The sequence below is a fragment of the Scyliorhinus canicula genome, chromosome 2 (genome assembly GCF_902713615.1).
Source record: "Scyliorhinus canicula chromosome 2, sScyCan1.1, whole genome shotgun sequence".
Taxonomy (NCBI): Eukaryota; Metazoa; Chordata; class Chondrichthyes; order Carcharhiniformes; family Scyliorhinidae; genus Scyliorhinus; species Scyliorhinus canicula.
Window position 1 is genome coordinate 78,684,444 of NC_052147.1, and position 14,548 is coordinate 78,698,991.

General features: G+C 43.1%; 1 protein-coding gene across 7 annotated transcripts in view; it reads right to left on the reverse strand.

Moving 5' to 3' along the window:
* Positions 1–1,326: 1,326 nt before the first annotated feature.
* The window catches only part of LOC119955159 (neuronal PAS domain-containing protein 3), a 1,584,282-nt gene continuing 1,571,060 nt past the window's right edge, over positions 1,327–14,548 (reverse strand). For all 7 annotated transcript variants that reach the window (XM_038781147.1, XM_038781137.1, XM_038781126.1 and 4 more), the window contains one exon: positions 1,327–5,022. In XM_038781147.1, the coding sequence (XP_038637075.1) occupies positions 3,713–5,022 (1,310 nt within the window). In that variant the 3' untranslated portion in view covers positions 1,327–3,712. The remainder of the gene's footprint in view (positions 5,023–14,548) is intronic.

Below are 14,548 nucleotides of genomic sequence, written 5' to 3' on the forward strand. Positions count from 1 at the left end.
GAAAATATTTTTTCTGGAACAATATTGCCTTACTTGAGGATAATTCTTTACTGGAATACTGCAGACAGTATGTGCTGGAGGTCCTACAGGGAAGACAAAATACTGCTTGTCATCTGTCGCTTTGTAAATCCACGCTAGCGGCTCTTTTGAGACTGCTGTAGCATTTATTTACACCAGCGTATACAAAATACAAGATTAGAACTCTCCTTTTTTCACAGTGTACTATACATACAAGCATGTCCCATGTGTTCTGAACTTTAATCTCAATGTGTTGTGTTACAGTCAGCATTATGTCTTTGTGAAATGGGACATTATTACCATAGAAGCCCTTGTTTGTCAAACAATTGGCTGCTCTTCACACCAATGGATTTTCCAAAGGCATGCAGTTCAACAGGTATGTAGTATCCTGATGTGAAGGAGATTATTGCTTTAGAAAAATACACAAAGGGGTCCTATCTGATTTCCTTGCAATCTCAGTGCCGTCATTCACAAAGCGCTAAATGAAACAGATTAATACTTAGCAATTAAAAAGTTAAATATGTCAAATGTAATATTGCTCTGCATGAGACTATGACCAGCATGTTCATTTAATTTTTTTTTCCAAGGAACAATTGCTTGAGTGCCACATCATTCCCAAAATCTGTCATAATGCGTGGTCAATAGATAAAGGTGAATAAAGAGAACATTTTAATGCCATTGTGGCATTTTTTAGCTGGAATCTCCCACTATATCTAAATATGTTAAAACGGTTGAAACATACAGAACTGACACTTATACAGAGCAGTACAGCTTATAATAAGAACTTCAGAATTAATGCACAGAACACTCTAGGTTCAAAATTAAGATATAAAAGTATGGGAAGTCCCAACCTAGTCCGCAATGGACAAATTGACAGCATACAAATTGCCCATAATTCCCAACTGCATGCGCTTTTTGAACAAGCCCATATATCATTCCAATTAATATGGATATTTAAATCAATACTAATGCACCAGTAACTATTGACTGTCAGAATGAATAGATTTTGGGAAACTTTTTAGCTCAACTTATTTTTACTCTTGCGCTAGGTACGTATTGCTAAATATATTTTAGAACTTCCTTACTTGAATGACCACAAGCAGAAATAAATCTCTCTCACGCCTTTGGTATACAGTCTTTTTTGCATCTTCAAAGCTATATAATGACTGGTAAATAAAACCTCCATAAAGTATAGGTCGTTGATTATGACGATATTGATATTATGTGCATGAGATGTTTAAAGCTTCATTACTAGCTTTAATCTCTTCGTAGTTGGATGTACGTGTAAAAGAATGATGCCAGATAGTAAAAAATCCAAGAGAAGTTTATTATGAATATGGCATTTGCAGGATGATAAAATCAAGTTACATAACCATGTATGACATGTTTCTTTGAATTGATGAAATAATCTACAAAAGTATAAAAGAATCCTGTTGTAAATGAAGTATGTACATTTCTGGTTTGCAGCATTATCTGTGATCAATGAAATGCTCTTTTAAATAAGCCAGGCACTCAGAAAGTTAGCTTCAGTTAGCTTGAAGTTTGAAGCACAAAAATAAATGTACCATAGTTGTCTCTTTAAATTTACTTTTAATTGTTTTGTATTGTAGAGTTGGTAACACTGTTAACATTGATACTAACAGAACCCCTTACCCCATTGTTCGGCTACTTGGCACCAAATCCTCATAAAATATTTTATATACTTGTACAAGAAATAGTTAAAAACACAGACACATCCTTCACAGGTGATGAATTTTTCATACTGTATTTTGAAACACTATGTGATTTGACAGCAGCTGTGATTATTGTTAGTTCAAATCACCAGAAACCATCTGACACCAACACAGAAACATTTAAAAAAAACAGCTCCTTTTGCCGTTTTAGCTTTTGTTTGCAGTTAGAGCACAGGGGAGTCTGGGAATGTTTGTAGCTGAGGCTCCATGGCGGCAATCTGTCACATACATCTGAGCCCAGCTATTTAGTGCATTTTTTTGGCAAGATGGAAGATAAGTCATACCCAGAATTCCTCTGTGAAAAAATGGTTCCATTAACCATGAGCTAGTTAAGAGTCTTTTATCTCTGAGAGAGGTCTGAAAAATACACAACAAAGCAACAGCAGAAACGAAAGGTATACAGACAGTGAAAGCATCATAAGGTGACACTACAGAGGAAGGCCATCACACAAAAAACATCACCTTCCAAGAATCACTGGTTCACGAGGATTGCGGTAATGAAACTGACCATTGCAGACTAGAGATAAAGCACAGTGAAGACAAAGGACAATACTGCCACATTAGCTTAGTATATACTGCATATAGTAACACACATTAAATTTTGCAATGGGACTGACAGTCAAGGACACTTACACATTGTACACGTTACTTATCTCACTCTCATTATTAGATGCTTTAATGAACAGCTGCCAAAGATGGAGTGAAAGAAGCACTTATACTGACAATCACAAATAGTGTCAAACACTAGAATGTGTTTTTTTTTTGGCAAAATGATGACAGAAAAATAGAATCGTAAGTTTATTAATTCATGTGCAGTTTTGATTTGTGTACCTATTCCAAGCTTATAAACCCAATCTTGAATTTCTGTTTCAGCACTAACAACCGAGTACAATTAGAATTTCCTCTATTTCAATAAACAGAAGAATAAAGAAACATAATATGTTAAATATTCTTCTTTAAACTCTAAAACAACACTATTTTAAGTTGCAGATTAGCCTCAGTTGTACTGAGAAAAATATAGCTGAGAATAAATGAAAGTATCTAACCTCGACTCAATCTTATTGAGTTTCCTTAAAGCACTTTGAAAAAAGGCAGAACGACTATAAAAACGGTGTGAGGCTTTGTGTTTTTTTAGTCTGGAGGTAAAGTTTGCATGACTGCAAAAAACATTAACACAGATTCTGGTCATAAGAGAATGAGGAGACTGCAGCCACAAGCTAGCAACTAAATGCATTTATCTAGTACAAAACAGCACTCGCCCTCCCACAAATTCCAGCCCATATGCTGCATATTTTATGAAGACAACAAAGATTAATAATGGTAGCACCATGGTAGCAGAAGTAATGTCTACTTATGGTTCATTAACTACACATGGATTCCATCTTCCTACAGTTTTCAAGAGTTTAACATTCTAGTCACAGGCCAGAATCAAATTATGTAAGAACCCAAATTGCTTTATGTGCAAGTAAGAAAAATCTGAATCATAAAAAAGAATTAAACTCTGCATAAAATTCCAAAATACTATGCCCTATTTTTAAAAAGAAAAAAAAACCCTTTAAAGTCTGACTTAGTCAAACAGGGCCATCTTTCCATACTTACCTCCTTCAACCTTGATCATATCAAGATCATTATAGATTAAAATCTGTGATTCTCTCATTTTACAATCTCTTCACCATTGCATTTGCATCTTATGGCAGAGGCATGTACACATTAAAGGCATCCTCACAAAGATGCAAAGGAAAACACACCTTGGAAGGAACATTTACAATTAACTTTCTGAAGGCAAAAAAATAACTCTTTACATTACAGAATGATTAGTCCTAGTTCAAGAGGGACATGAGAACAGTTGTATTGATGGTGTGAGCTGACCTGCTCAAGTCCAAAGTGCTAGCACTAGAATTCAGCTGAAAACATTGTCTATGCCTCAGAGTATAATACTGAACACAGTATATGGTCATAGTTTAATCCTCTTTACGTTCCAATGATTGTGTGGTGTGAATGCCATTACTGTACACAGGAAACGGAATTGTGGAAAAGAGTCCCTCTGCTGTTGTGAACACATTTCCTGCAGGCATTTGGGCCAAACTAGCCCCACTCACAGTGCTCCCGAATGGCCCTGACATATTAATTCGATGTACATGGTGATAAAGCATTTCCATTGGCGTCTTGGGCTCTAACCCAAAACTGGAACTGTTAACATCTACAAAGTTGACAGCATGAGTATTAGGCAGCAAGTTGCCCTGCATGGCAAAGGTCACCTCAGCTGGGGCATACCGAATGGTGCCAGTGGTATAGACCCTCTGAGGAGTAGTGCTGGTGGCAGGTAGAGTTCCTGTCACCCTATGAACCAGGGGCAGCACCACATTACCAGCCTGTAACCTCTGCAGTGTTTCTAGGTCACTAGTGTATAGCACAGAACTGGTGGTACTGGTGCTGCTGAGATGTTTGTCTCGTGGGGAGGTTGACAGAGGAGGAGACAGAGGGTCTGTGACAGCAACTAAGGTGGTGTTAGATGAGGTGCCGAACTGGATTTTACGACTGGCGGTATTTTCTGTCCCTGGTGGGGTAAGAACAGAGTCTGGAATGGTGACATGTAAACTAGTGCTGGCCTGTGTAGAGGGGAAGTGCTCAGAGCTTGGGGGCTTGGTCATGCTATAGGGGGATTCATTCCTTGAGATCTCTCTATTGGGAGGATAATTCCAAATACTGCTATCATTATCAAAATTTATAGGTTCTGTTATTTCTGTTTTAATTTTAAGCACTGAGGCACTGTTTGGTGAAGACAGCAGTTGTGACTGATCTACTATGTTTGAGTCAAGTCCACTGGGGCTTGAAGCACTGGACAGCCTTCTACGTGTAACACTGCCAACTTTTTGTTTTTTTCTCCTCTTCTTCCTCTTCTGGTGTTTGCTGGAAGACTGAATGTTCACCTCTCCTGCACTGTCTGAATCCTTGGCACTGTCTGAGGTCACTGATTCACGGTTTGGCAAGCGCATTTCCGATTCGCTGCCTGCATATCGTTCTACTTTAATCTGCAGAGAACCAAAAGTGCCAAAGCTGTCCTCGGCTGCTTTCTGACTCTCAAAGTCTGAATTTTCAAAGCTATCCTCACTGTCCCTGCTGCCTTGGTTGCTGGAGTTATTGTCGTCGTCATTGCAGTTCATTTCATGATCTGAGTGGTTCCCAGATTGCTTCTTCCTGTCTGGCTCTGGATCATCACTATTTTCAGATTGGTTTCCCTTCTCATCTGACTTGGAATTCTCATTGTCCTCTGGAGGAAATAGGGAAAAAATAATCAGTCCCTCAAGGAAACACAATTGATTATCACAGACACCATTCACACTTTCCTCTTGAAAAGAGTAGAATGTAAAATCAGCCTGGATAATAGTAACAGTCATCAAATAAGCAGTACAACCCATTATAAAATACTGCCGCTTTATACTTGCTTATATTCTTTATGGAAAGTACAGGTGTAATTTAGAAACTATACTTAATAAAAAAATAACTTTGGTTAACAAAGAATGGGGTACATATTTTAAGATTACCAAGTCTCCAATTGGCAAATCCAAAAAGGGCGCGATTCTCTGCCCCACACGACGGGTCAGAGAATAGCGGGAGGGCCTTCCCGACATTTTTCCCGAAATCCCGCTATTCTCTCCCCCCCCCCCCCCCCCCCCCCCACACGACACGAATCGCTGCTCGCCGTTTTTTTACGGCGAGCAGCGATTCTCCCCTGGCCGATGGGCCGAGTTCCCAGGCCTTTACGGCCGTTTTCACGAACTCCAACACACCTGCTCTCACAGTTTGTGAAAATGGCCGCAAAGTGCCGTTCTCGAGAACCATGGCACCGATTGGCACGGCCGCACCACGGCCATGCCAAGGGTGGCATGGGCCCGCAATCGGTGGGCACCGATCGAGGGCAGCTGGTCCGAACCCCGCGCACTCTTTGTTCCTCCGCCGCCCCGCTGGATCAGTCCGCGGGGCGGCTGAGGGGCATAACGGCCCGCGCATGCGTGGGTTTCACGCATATGCGTGATGACGTCATCCGCGCATGCGCGGGTTGGAGCCGTCCAATCCGCGCATGCGCGGCTGACGTCATCGTGCGCGTCAGCCGCCGTTACCCTTGGCGCGCGGGCTTAGTGAAGTTCGCTAAGCCTGCGATGTCGAGGTTCACGGGGCCCCGCTGCTAGCCCCGACCGGGGAGCAGAATCGGGTCCCGGGAGGGGGCGCGGAGGCTGCCGTGAAACACGGCCAGTTTCACGGCAGCCTTCACGACTCTCCGCATTTGCGGAGAATCGCGCCCAAAATATTCCATTTTGAAATGCAAAGGGGAAGCATGTGTTTTAAAGGGCAGGTGCAAGTTTTCTTTCATCCTCCTCAAGTCTAATTTTTAAGCAGAAGTAGAAGAAAAGTGACTTTATACAAACTGCAGGCTGGTTTTATGAATTGTGTTCAGATTTTGTTTGTGAGCCTATTTGGAGAACTGAAATTCAATTAGAAACAGGCAAAATTGGAGGGATGAATGAATTAGACAAAGAACACAAACATGTTGCAAATGCTTTATCCAGAATGGGGGCCAATAAATCAGAGAAAGCTCTGGTGATAGCAAGACATGTGGTCTACTGAATTAAGATCAACTGCAGCTGCAGAGTACACCTCAAATGGCTGATAAGGACCAGTGAATTTGAGTTCATTGCTGTTGGTGGAGTGGAATGGAGCAGTAGTGACCTTTAAATTGGAATGTTGCACTCATCACTTTGTTTGTACTGAGGTCATTCTGCCCAGAGTCCGAACATGGTTGGACCCGGTGTTTACAGGAAGCATTGTTAAATTATCCACACCATCTGTACTGGGTGGTGCAGTCTAACCAGCCAGTCTTAAAAGGGACAAGAGGATGTTGCACAGAAAACAGTTCAGGAAAACTTTTAATAAGTAATTGCAATGGCCCAAACATTGCTTCTTAGCTCGGCATTTTTGTGCAAATTCATAGAATAGAATTGAATTGAACATTACAGCGTAGTACAGGCCCTTCGGCCCTCGATGTTGCGCCGACCTGTGAAACCAATCTAAAGCCCATCTACACTATTCCATTATCATCCATATGTTTATCCACTGACCATTTACATGCCCTTAATGTTGCCCTTACTACTCTCTTGAGTAAAGAACCTACCTCTGACATCTGTCCTATATCTATCTCCCCTCAATTTAAAGCTATGCCCCCTCATGCTAGCCATCACCATCCGAGGGAAAAGGTTCTCACTGTCCACCCTATGTAATCCTCTGATCATCTTGTATGCCTCTATTAAGTCACCTCTTAACCTTCTTCTCTCTTACGAAAAATCCCTCAGCCTTTCCTCATAAGACCTTCCCTCCATACCAGGCAACATCCTGGTAAATCTCCTCTGTACTCTTTCCAAAGCTTTCACATCCTTCCTATAATGCAGCAACCAGAATTGCACGCAATACTCCAAATGCGGCCGCACCAGAGTTTTGTACAGCTGCAACATGACCTCATGGCTCCGAAACTCAATCCTCTACCAATAAAAGCTAACACACCGTACGCCTTCTTAACAACCCTATCAACCTGGGTGGCAACTTTCAGGGATCTATGTACATGGACACCGAGATCTCTCTGCTCATCAATTCTACCAAGAATCTTACCATTAGCCACTAGTACTGACTCTGTATTCCTGTTACTCCTTCCAAAATGAATCACCTCACACTTTTCTGCATTAAACTCCATTTGCCACTGCTCAGCCCAGCTCGGCAGCTTATCTATGTCCCTCTGTAACCTGCAACATCCTTCTGCACTGTCCACAACTCCACCGACTTTAGTATCATCCACAAATTTACTCACCCATCCTTCTACGACCTCCTCCAGGTCATTTATAAAAATAACAAACAGCTGTGGCCCCAAAACAGATCCTTGTGGTACACCACTAGTAACTGGACACCAATCTGAACATTTATCATCAACCGCCACCCTCTGTCTTCTTACAGCTCACCAATTTCTGATCCAAACTGCTAAATCACCCTCAATTCCACGCCTCCGTATTTTCTGCAATAGCCTACCATGGGGAACCTAATTAAACATTTTACGGAAATCCATATACACCACATCAACTGCTTTACCCTCGTCCACCTGTTTGGTCACCTTCTTAAAGAACTCGATAAGGTTTGTGAGGCACGACCTACCCTTCACAAAACCGTGTTGACGATCAAATTATTCCTTTCTAGATCGTTATAAATCCTACCTCTTATAATCCTTTCCAAGACTTTGCCCACAACAGAAGTAAGGCTCATTGGTCTATCGTTACTGAGGTTGTCTCTACTCCCCTTTTTGAACAAGAGGACAACATTTGCTATCCTCCAGTCTTCTGGCATTTAGATTTTAAAACTTTTTTTGCACAAAGTTGCTGGAAGTGTGAGTTGCTAATGGCATTCTGTACCACTGCATTCTCTATCCGTTAAATAACATTCTGCTTTTCTACTCTTTTTGCTAAAGTGGATAACCTCACTTTTGCCCCAATTAATTACTTTTACAGATTCTGAGTTTGCTTGCGAACTATTTTTGTATCATCAGCAAATTGGCTACAATGCACTTGGGGTGGGATTCTCTCAGCCCTGGGCCGGGCCGGAGAATCCCTGCGACCGGGCCATGCTGCCCCGACTCCGGCATGCCATTGGCACCGACGTGATTGGCGCAGCGCCGGTCACGGGCCTCTCTACACGGCCGATTCTCGGGTCGGGATGGGCCAAGCGCCTGTCGTGGAAACGCCATTCTAACCTGCTCTCAGCCAGCGGGAACTCAGCGTGGAAGGGTCGGGTGGTGGCCTGTTGGGGGTGGGGGGGCAGCTCTGACCCCAGGGGGGCCTGGCCCGTGATCCGGGCCCACCAATCGGCGTGCAGGCCTTTCTGGCTCAGGGCCTCCATTCCTACGTGCCGGCCCCTGTAGTCCTGCGCAATGTTGTGTCCGGGCCGGCGCGTTGAAGGAGGCCACTGCGCAGTGTGCGTTGGCGCCGGTCCCACTGCACATATGCGGATCCTGCGGCACCCAGTTCGCGCCGGGATCAGCAGCTGGAGCGGCGTGAACCACTCCAGCGCTGTGCTGGCCCCCTGTAGGGACCAGAATTAGTCCTGGGAGCGGCCCGTTCACGCCGTCGGAAACCCGATGGCATTTACGACGGCGTGGACACTCTGCCGCGGGATGAGAGAATCCGCCCTTTCATCCAAGTCATTAACATAAATTGTAAATAGTTGAGGTCTCAGCACTGATTCCTGTGGCACTCCACTAGCTATACTTTGCCAACCTGAAAATGACTCTCTGCTTCCTGTTAATTAGCCAATCCTCTACCTGTGCTAACATATCACTCCCAACACCATGAGCTCTTATCTTGTCAGTATCGTTTTATTCGGCACCTTATCGATTGCCTTTTGGAAATCTAAATACATTACATTAGCCTGTTAGAACATAGAACATAGAACAGTACAGCACAGAACAGGCCCTTCGGCCCTCAATGTTGTGCCGAGCCATGATCACCCTACTCAAACCCACGTATCCACCCTATATCCGTAACCCAACAAACCCTCCCCCCTTAACCTTACTTTTATTAGGACACTACGGGCAATTTATCATGGCCAATCCACCTAACCCGCACGTCTTTGGACTGTGGGAGGAAACCGGAGCACCCGGAGGAAACCCACGCACACAGGGGGAGGACGTGCAGACTCCACACAGACAGTGACCCAGCCGGGAATCGAACCTGGGACCCTGGAGCTGTGAAGCATTTATGCTAACCACCATGCTACCCTGCTGCCCCAAATGTTATGTCCGCCCTTCTTGTTACATCGTCAAAGAACTCTAATAAATTTGTCAGACATTATTTACTCCACTTGATAGTATTATGATTTTCTAAATCCTCTGTCTGTCACTGCCTCACGAAAAATAGAGGCATTTCCCACTGGCCTATAGTTTCCTACTTTCTCCTTTCTTGAATAGAGGTACTACATTTGCGGCTTTCAAATCCTCTGGGGGCTCTCCAGAATCTAGGGATGTTTTTACGATTACAACCAATGCACCCACTATCTCTGCAGCCTCTTCTTTTTAAGGTCCTAGGATGCAGACCATCAGTTCCAGTGACTTGTCAGCCTTTCATCCCAATAGTTTCTCAGTACTCCCCCCCCCCCCCCCGAGTGATTGTAATTCTTTAAAGTACCTCTTCCCTTTTTATGTTTTCTACAGTGAAGACAGATAATAAAATAAGTGTCCCTGTTATTAATTTCCCAGTCTCACCTTCTAAGGGACCAGTATTCACTTTAGCTTCTCTTGCTTTTACTGTGTGTTTTTATATTTTTATATAGAATTTACAGAGTAGAAGGAGGCCATTCGGCCCATCGAGTTTGCACCGGCCCTTGGAAAGAGCACCCCCACTTAAGCCCACACCTCAACCCTATCCCCGTAACCCAGTAACCAACCTAACCTTTTTTTGGACACCAAGGACAATTTAGCATGGCCAATCCACCTAACCTGCACCTCTTTGGACTGTGGGAGGAAACCGGAGCACCCGGAGGAAACCCATGCAGACACGGGGTGAACGTGCAGACTCCGCACAGACAGTGACCCAGCCGGGAATCGAACCTGGGACCCTGGAGCTGTGAAGCATTTATGCTAACCACCATGCTACCGTGGTAGTTAAACACGATTTCCCCTTCGGGAATACATGCGGGTTCTTTCTAATCAACTCACATTTTTCCATGTGACTACTAATTCTGTCCCAAATAATTGTTTCTTGAAGTTTCCGCACCTCTAAAGTTAAATTTACTGGTCTGTAATTGCTGGGCTTATACTTACGGAATTCACCAGTCCTCTGGCAACTCCCGAGTCTAGGAAACATTGAAAGATTATGGCCAGCACCCCTGCAACTTCCAACTCCCTTCAATATTCTTGGATCCATCTTATCTGGTCCTGGTGCCTTGGCAACTTTCCGCACTGACAGTCTATCCAACACTTTCTCCTTAGCAATTTTGAACCCTTCCAGTGAGTTTCCTTCTCAGTCACTGTAGGATCTACCTCCTTGGAGTTTTGAAATGTCTCCTCAAAAGCCTGCCACTGCTTCTTTACCATTTTACCTTTAATCTATTTTCCCAGTCCACTTTAGCCAACTCTAACTTCATACACTTGTAATTATCTTTCAGATTATAAATCTGGTTTCAGACTTAACTGTCTCATCCTCAAACAGAATGCAACATTCTTCCATGTTGTGATCACTCTTCTGGGACTTTGGTGAACAACAGGATAAAGGATATCCTTAACTAATGAGATTAAAGGATTCGGGAAAAAAAAATGAGAAGGACTGAGAAGAAAGGTGAATATCTATTCCTCACAATAAGTGGTTTCCTGATTCGCATGTTAATAAATGTACATGTACAGGATAGGATAATCTCCAAAATTATATAGAGGTTCGTGGAGTGGCCGATAAAGTGGCAGATGGAATTTTATACAGAAATGTGAGGTTGGGCATTTAGTGCTGTCAGACTTGGTGTCAGGCAGGGAGTACACAATATTTGGGAATATACTAAAAGGGGTAGATGAACTGAGGGGTCTTGGCGCACAAGTACACAGGTCCCTAAAGGCAGCAATTCAAATAGACAAGGTTGTAAATAATGCATATGGAATGCTTCCCTTCATTGACACAGGTACAGAATATAAAAGTGAGGATATAATGTTGGAATTGTGTAAAACACTGGTGAGGCCACACCTTGAGCATTGTGTGCAGTTCTGATCGCCACATTACAGGAAGGATGTTATTGCTCTGAAGAGAGTGCAGAGGAGGTTTACAAGAATGTTGCCAGGGCTGGAAAAATGTAGTTACAAGGAGTGATTGGATAGGTTGGGGTTATGTCCTTGGAACCAAGAAGGCTGAGGGGTGACTTAATTGAGGCGTACAAAATTATGAGGGAAAGTCATAGAGTGGACAAGATAAAATAGTTTCCCTTGGTGGAGAATTCTAGAAGCAGTGGACATGGACGGCACGGTGGCACAGTGGTTAGCAGTGCTGCCTCACAGCTCTAGGAAAACAGGTTCAATTCCAGCCTTGGGTGACTGTCTGTGTGGAGTTTGCACTTTCTCCCCATGTCTGTGTGGGTTTCCTCTGGGTGCACCGGTTCCTCCCACAGTGCAGAGATGCGCCGATTAGGTGGATCGACCATGCTAAATTTCCCTTAGTGTCCAGAAGGTTAGGTAGGATAGGGTGGAGGCGTGGGCTTAAGTAGGGTGCCTTCTTCAAGGGCCAGTGCAGGCTCAATGGGCCAAATGGTCTCCTGAATTGTAGGGATTCTATGACATATATTCAAGATAAATGGCAGAAAGTGAAGAGGGGTCATGAGGAAGAACGTTTTTACCCAGAGGGTAGTGGGAGTCTGGAATTCGCTGCCCAAGCTGGTGGTGGAGGCAGAGACACTAAACTGGATCAGCACCTTATGTGCTGTGAGCTGCAGGGCTATGGACTGGGTGCAGGAAGGTGATATTAGAAAGGGCACCTGGGTGTCCTTAGGCTGGCATGGACAAGATGGGCCAAATGGCCTCCTTCTGTGCTGTAACCTTTCTGTGATTCCATTCTGTGTAGCTTGGACAGCATTCGGTTGTTTTTAGCAAAATTTGGGTTTATATTTATAAATCATCCTTGCAGCTGGGAGATTTACTGTAAAATTTTTATTCACAACGCCAACACTAAATTTACATGCAACTCTGAATAGTTTGATTTTAAAATAACATTTTCTTTGGTGGAAGAAACCTTTTGTGAATTTTTTCAATGGTTCAGTATTTTCCTTTCGTATAAGGTTTCTTAGCTGCACAATTTTCCCTGCGACTGGGAAAACAGACTGATGTGCCAAAGCTTCCGTACTTCCGAAGGTGGAAATAAAGCTACAAGGTAAGAGCTCCATGGCCTGCTTCCAAATTTCACTTCATTTTCAGGAAATCTGCTGAAGTAGACTGATAAATAGGAATAGGCCACAAATACATAGCAGATACTAATAAATCTCATTAAGGAATTCAGGAGAAAAATTCCTTGCTCAGAATGTGGGGAGAATGAGGAACCTTTACCATAAAGACAGCAAATGGTAACATAGATGCGGAGAAGAAGGAGAAGGCTCCGATCTTTTGAAAGTCGAGGTGGATTTTTAAGAATATTTTTAAACCACGTGTCAAAATATACAGCGGGAAAAGCTGGCAGTGGAGACAACAGAGAGCACACTGCTTTTCACGCCTGAGTCAACACTTAAAGAATGTTAAAATTCCCACCTGATGTAACTAAACAGTAGAGTTTCCAATAGTTATGATTTTGTGGGTGCAAATCTCCTGTTTTGAGACTAAGTACTCCCACCAGTGGGAAAACCGGCTTAGTTCCCGCTGGGGCTAGGAGTGTCGCCGAGATGGGATTCCCTCATCTTTAGTATGTTAAAATCTGTATAGTGGTCAGTACTTCGGCCAGCCTGCACTTATCGATCTCGCAGCGGTATTTCTAACGGGCGCCCTGATCCCAGCGCCCTAACAGCTGATGAGCAGATCAGGCAGTTCATTCAAGATACAAGCCTTTCGTCAAATCTGCTCACTCAGCCCCATACTTCCAACAATTCTGCTTTTTGAAGTGTCTGAGCCTCCCTAGAAAGCTCATAATGCTTGAAAAGGTTTAATATCCCTTGAGATGCTTTGAAATTATTTGTGTATTCAATTTCACAGTGCTGTACCTTTAACTAGCCTTTGCTTGACAGATTAATGGTTTACACACAGCTGGCAGGGGGTTTGTTTATTGATCTTTCTCTTCACGCTTGAATGCATCTCAAGTACCCCCCAATTACTCTAACCGCACTGCAATGTTCCTCGAGAAGCTGAAAGCACATAGTGTTTTTGAAGTTGCCAGCAGCTGTCAATCAGAACAAGGATGTTTATAATGACTGTGGTTAAGATTCTCCATTTCAGTGTGCGGGAGCAGAAATTTGTCCCCTGCATTACTGTGATAATTTATGATGATATCTAAAACTCTTGGCACAGTGGCCTTCAAATCACTGAGGGAAGTATCTGGGCTATTAAGTGTATCTTAATTTCAGGCACACAGGAAGAATGTCTGGGTACCTGTCTTATGAATTCAATTATGTAGACAATGCAAATCTTTTAATATTCCTTTTACGTTGCTGAATTACTTTAATTGGTAGTGCTTCAGTAATTGCACCTAATCCCTTACTGCTACTCTAGCTTTTCAATTGCAAGATTCATTTGACAATAGCAGTGTACAGGCAAAATATGTGGATTTACAGGTACTTGGATATCAAAAGCATAACTCTAAAGCAAATATATAGACAGTTCTTGTGTATGTGCAGTTACTTCAAACTTGCATTTGTGAATTCGATAATTTGATATCTTCAATGTCGGTGAAAGATCCTTATGGGTCATCGATACTAACTATTACTGAGCTGCTCAAGCAAGCTGAGAGATGAGCCCACATGTAGTCACACGTGAATTGATGGATTTGATGGCAAGTGCCACTGATGGACACGGTTTATCATTGTTTTGGGAAACAATAATATGGATCCATAAAATTCTTAAATTGCATAAAGCTTAAAATGAAACTACAGGATTTTCTTTTTTCAGGCAGGGTTTTGATGTCACCAATAGCAAGAGCAAATGGCTAATTACTGTAGAGTTCCTTCTACCATGCCCATGTAGTGCTGGATGGTGCTGCAATACAAATTCACAGTCATGCCAAATGAAGTGTCTGTAACACTGTGTTATCTATCTT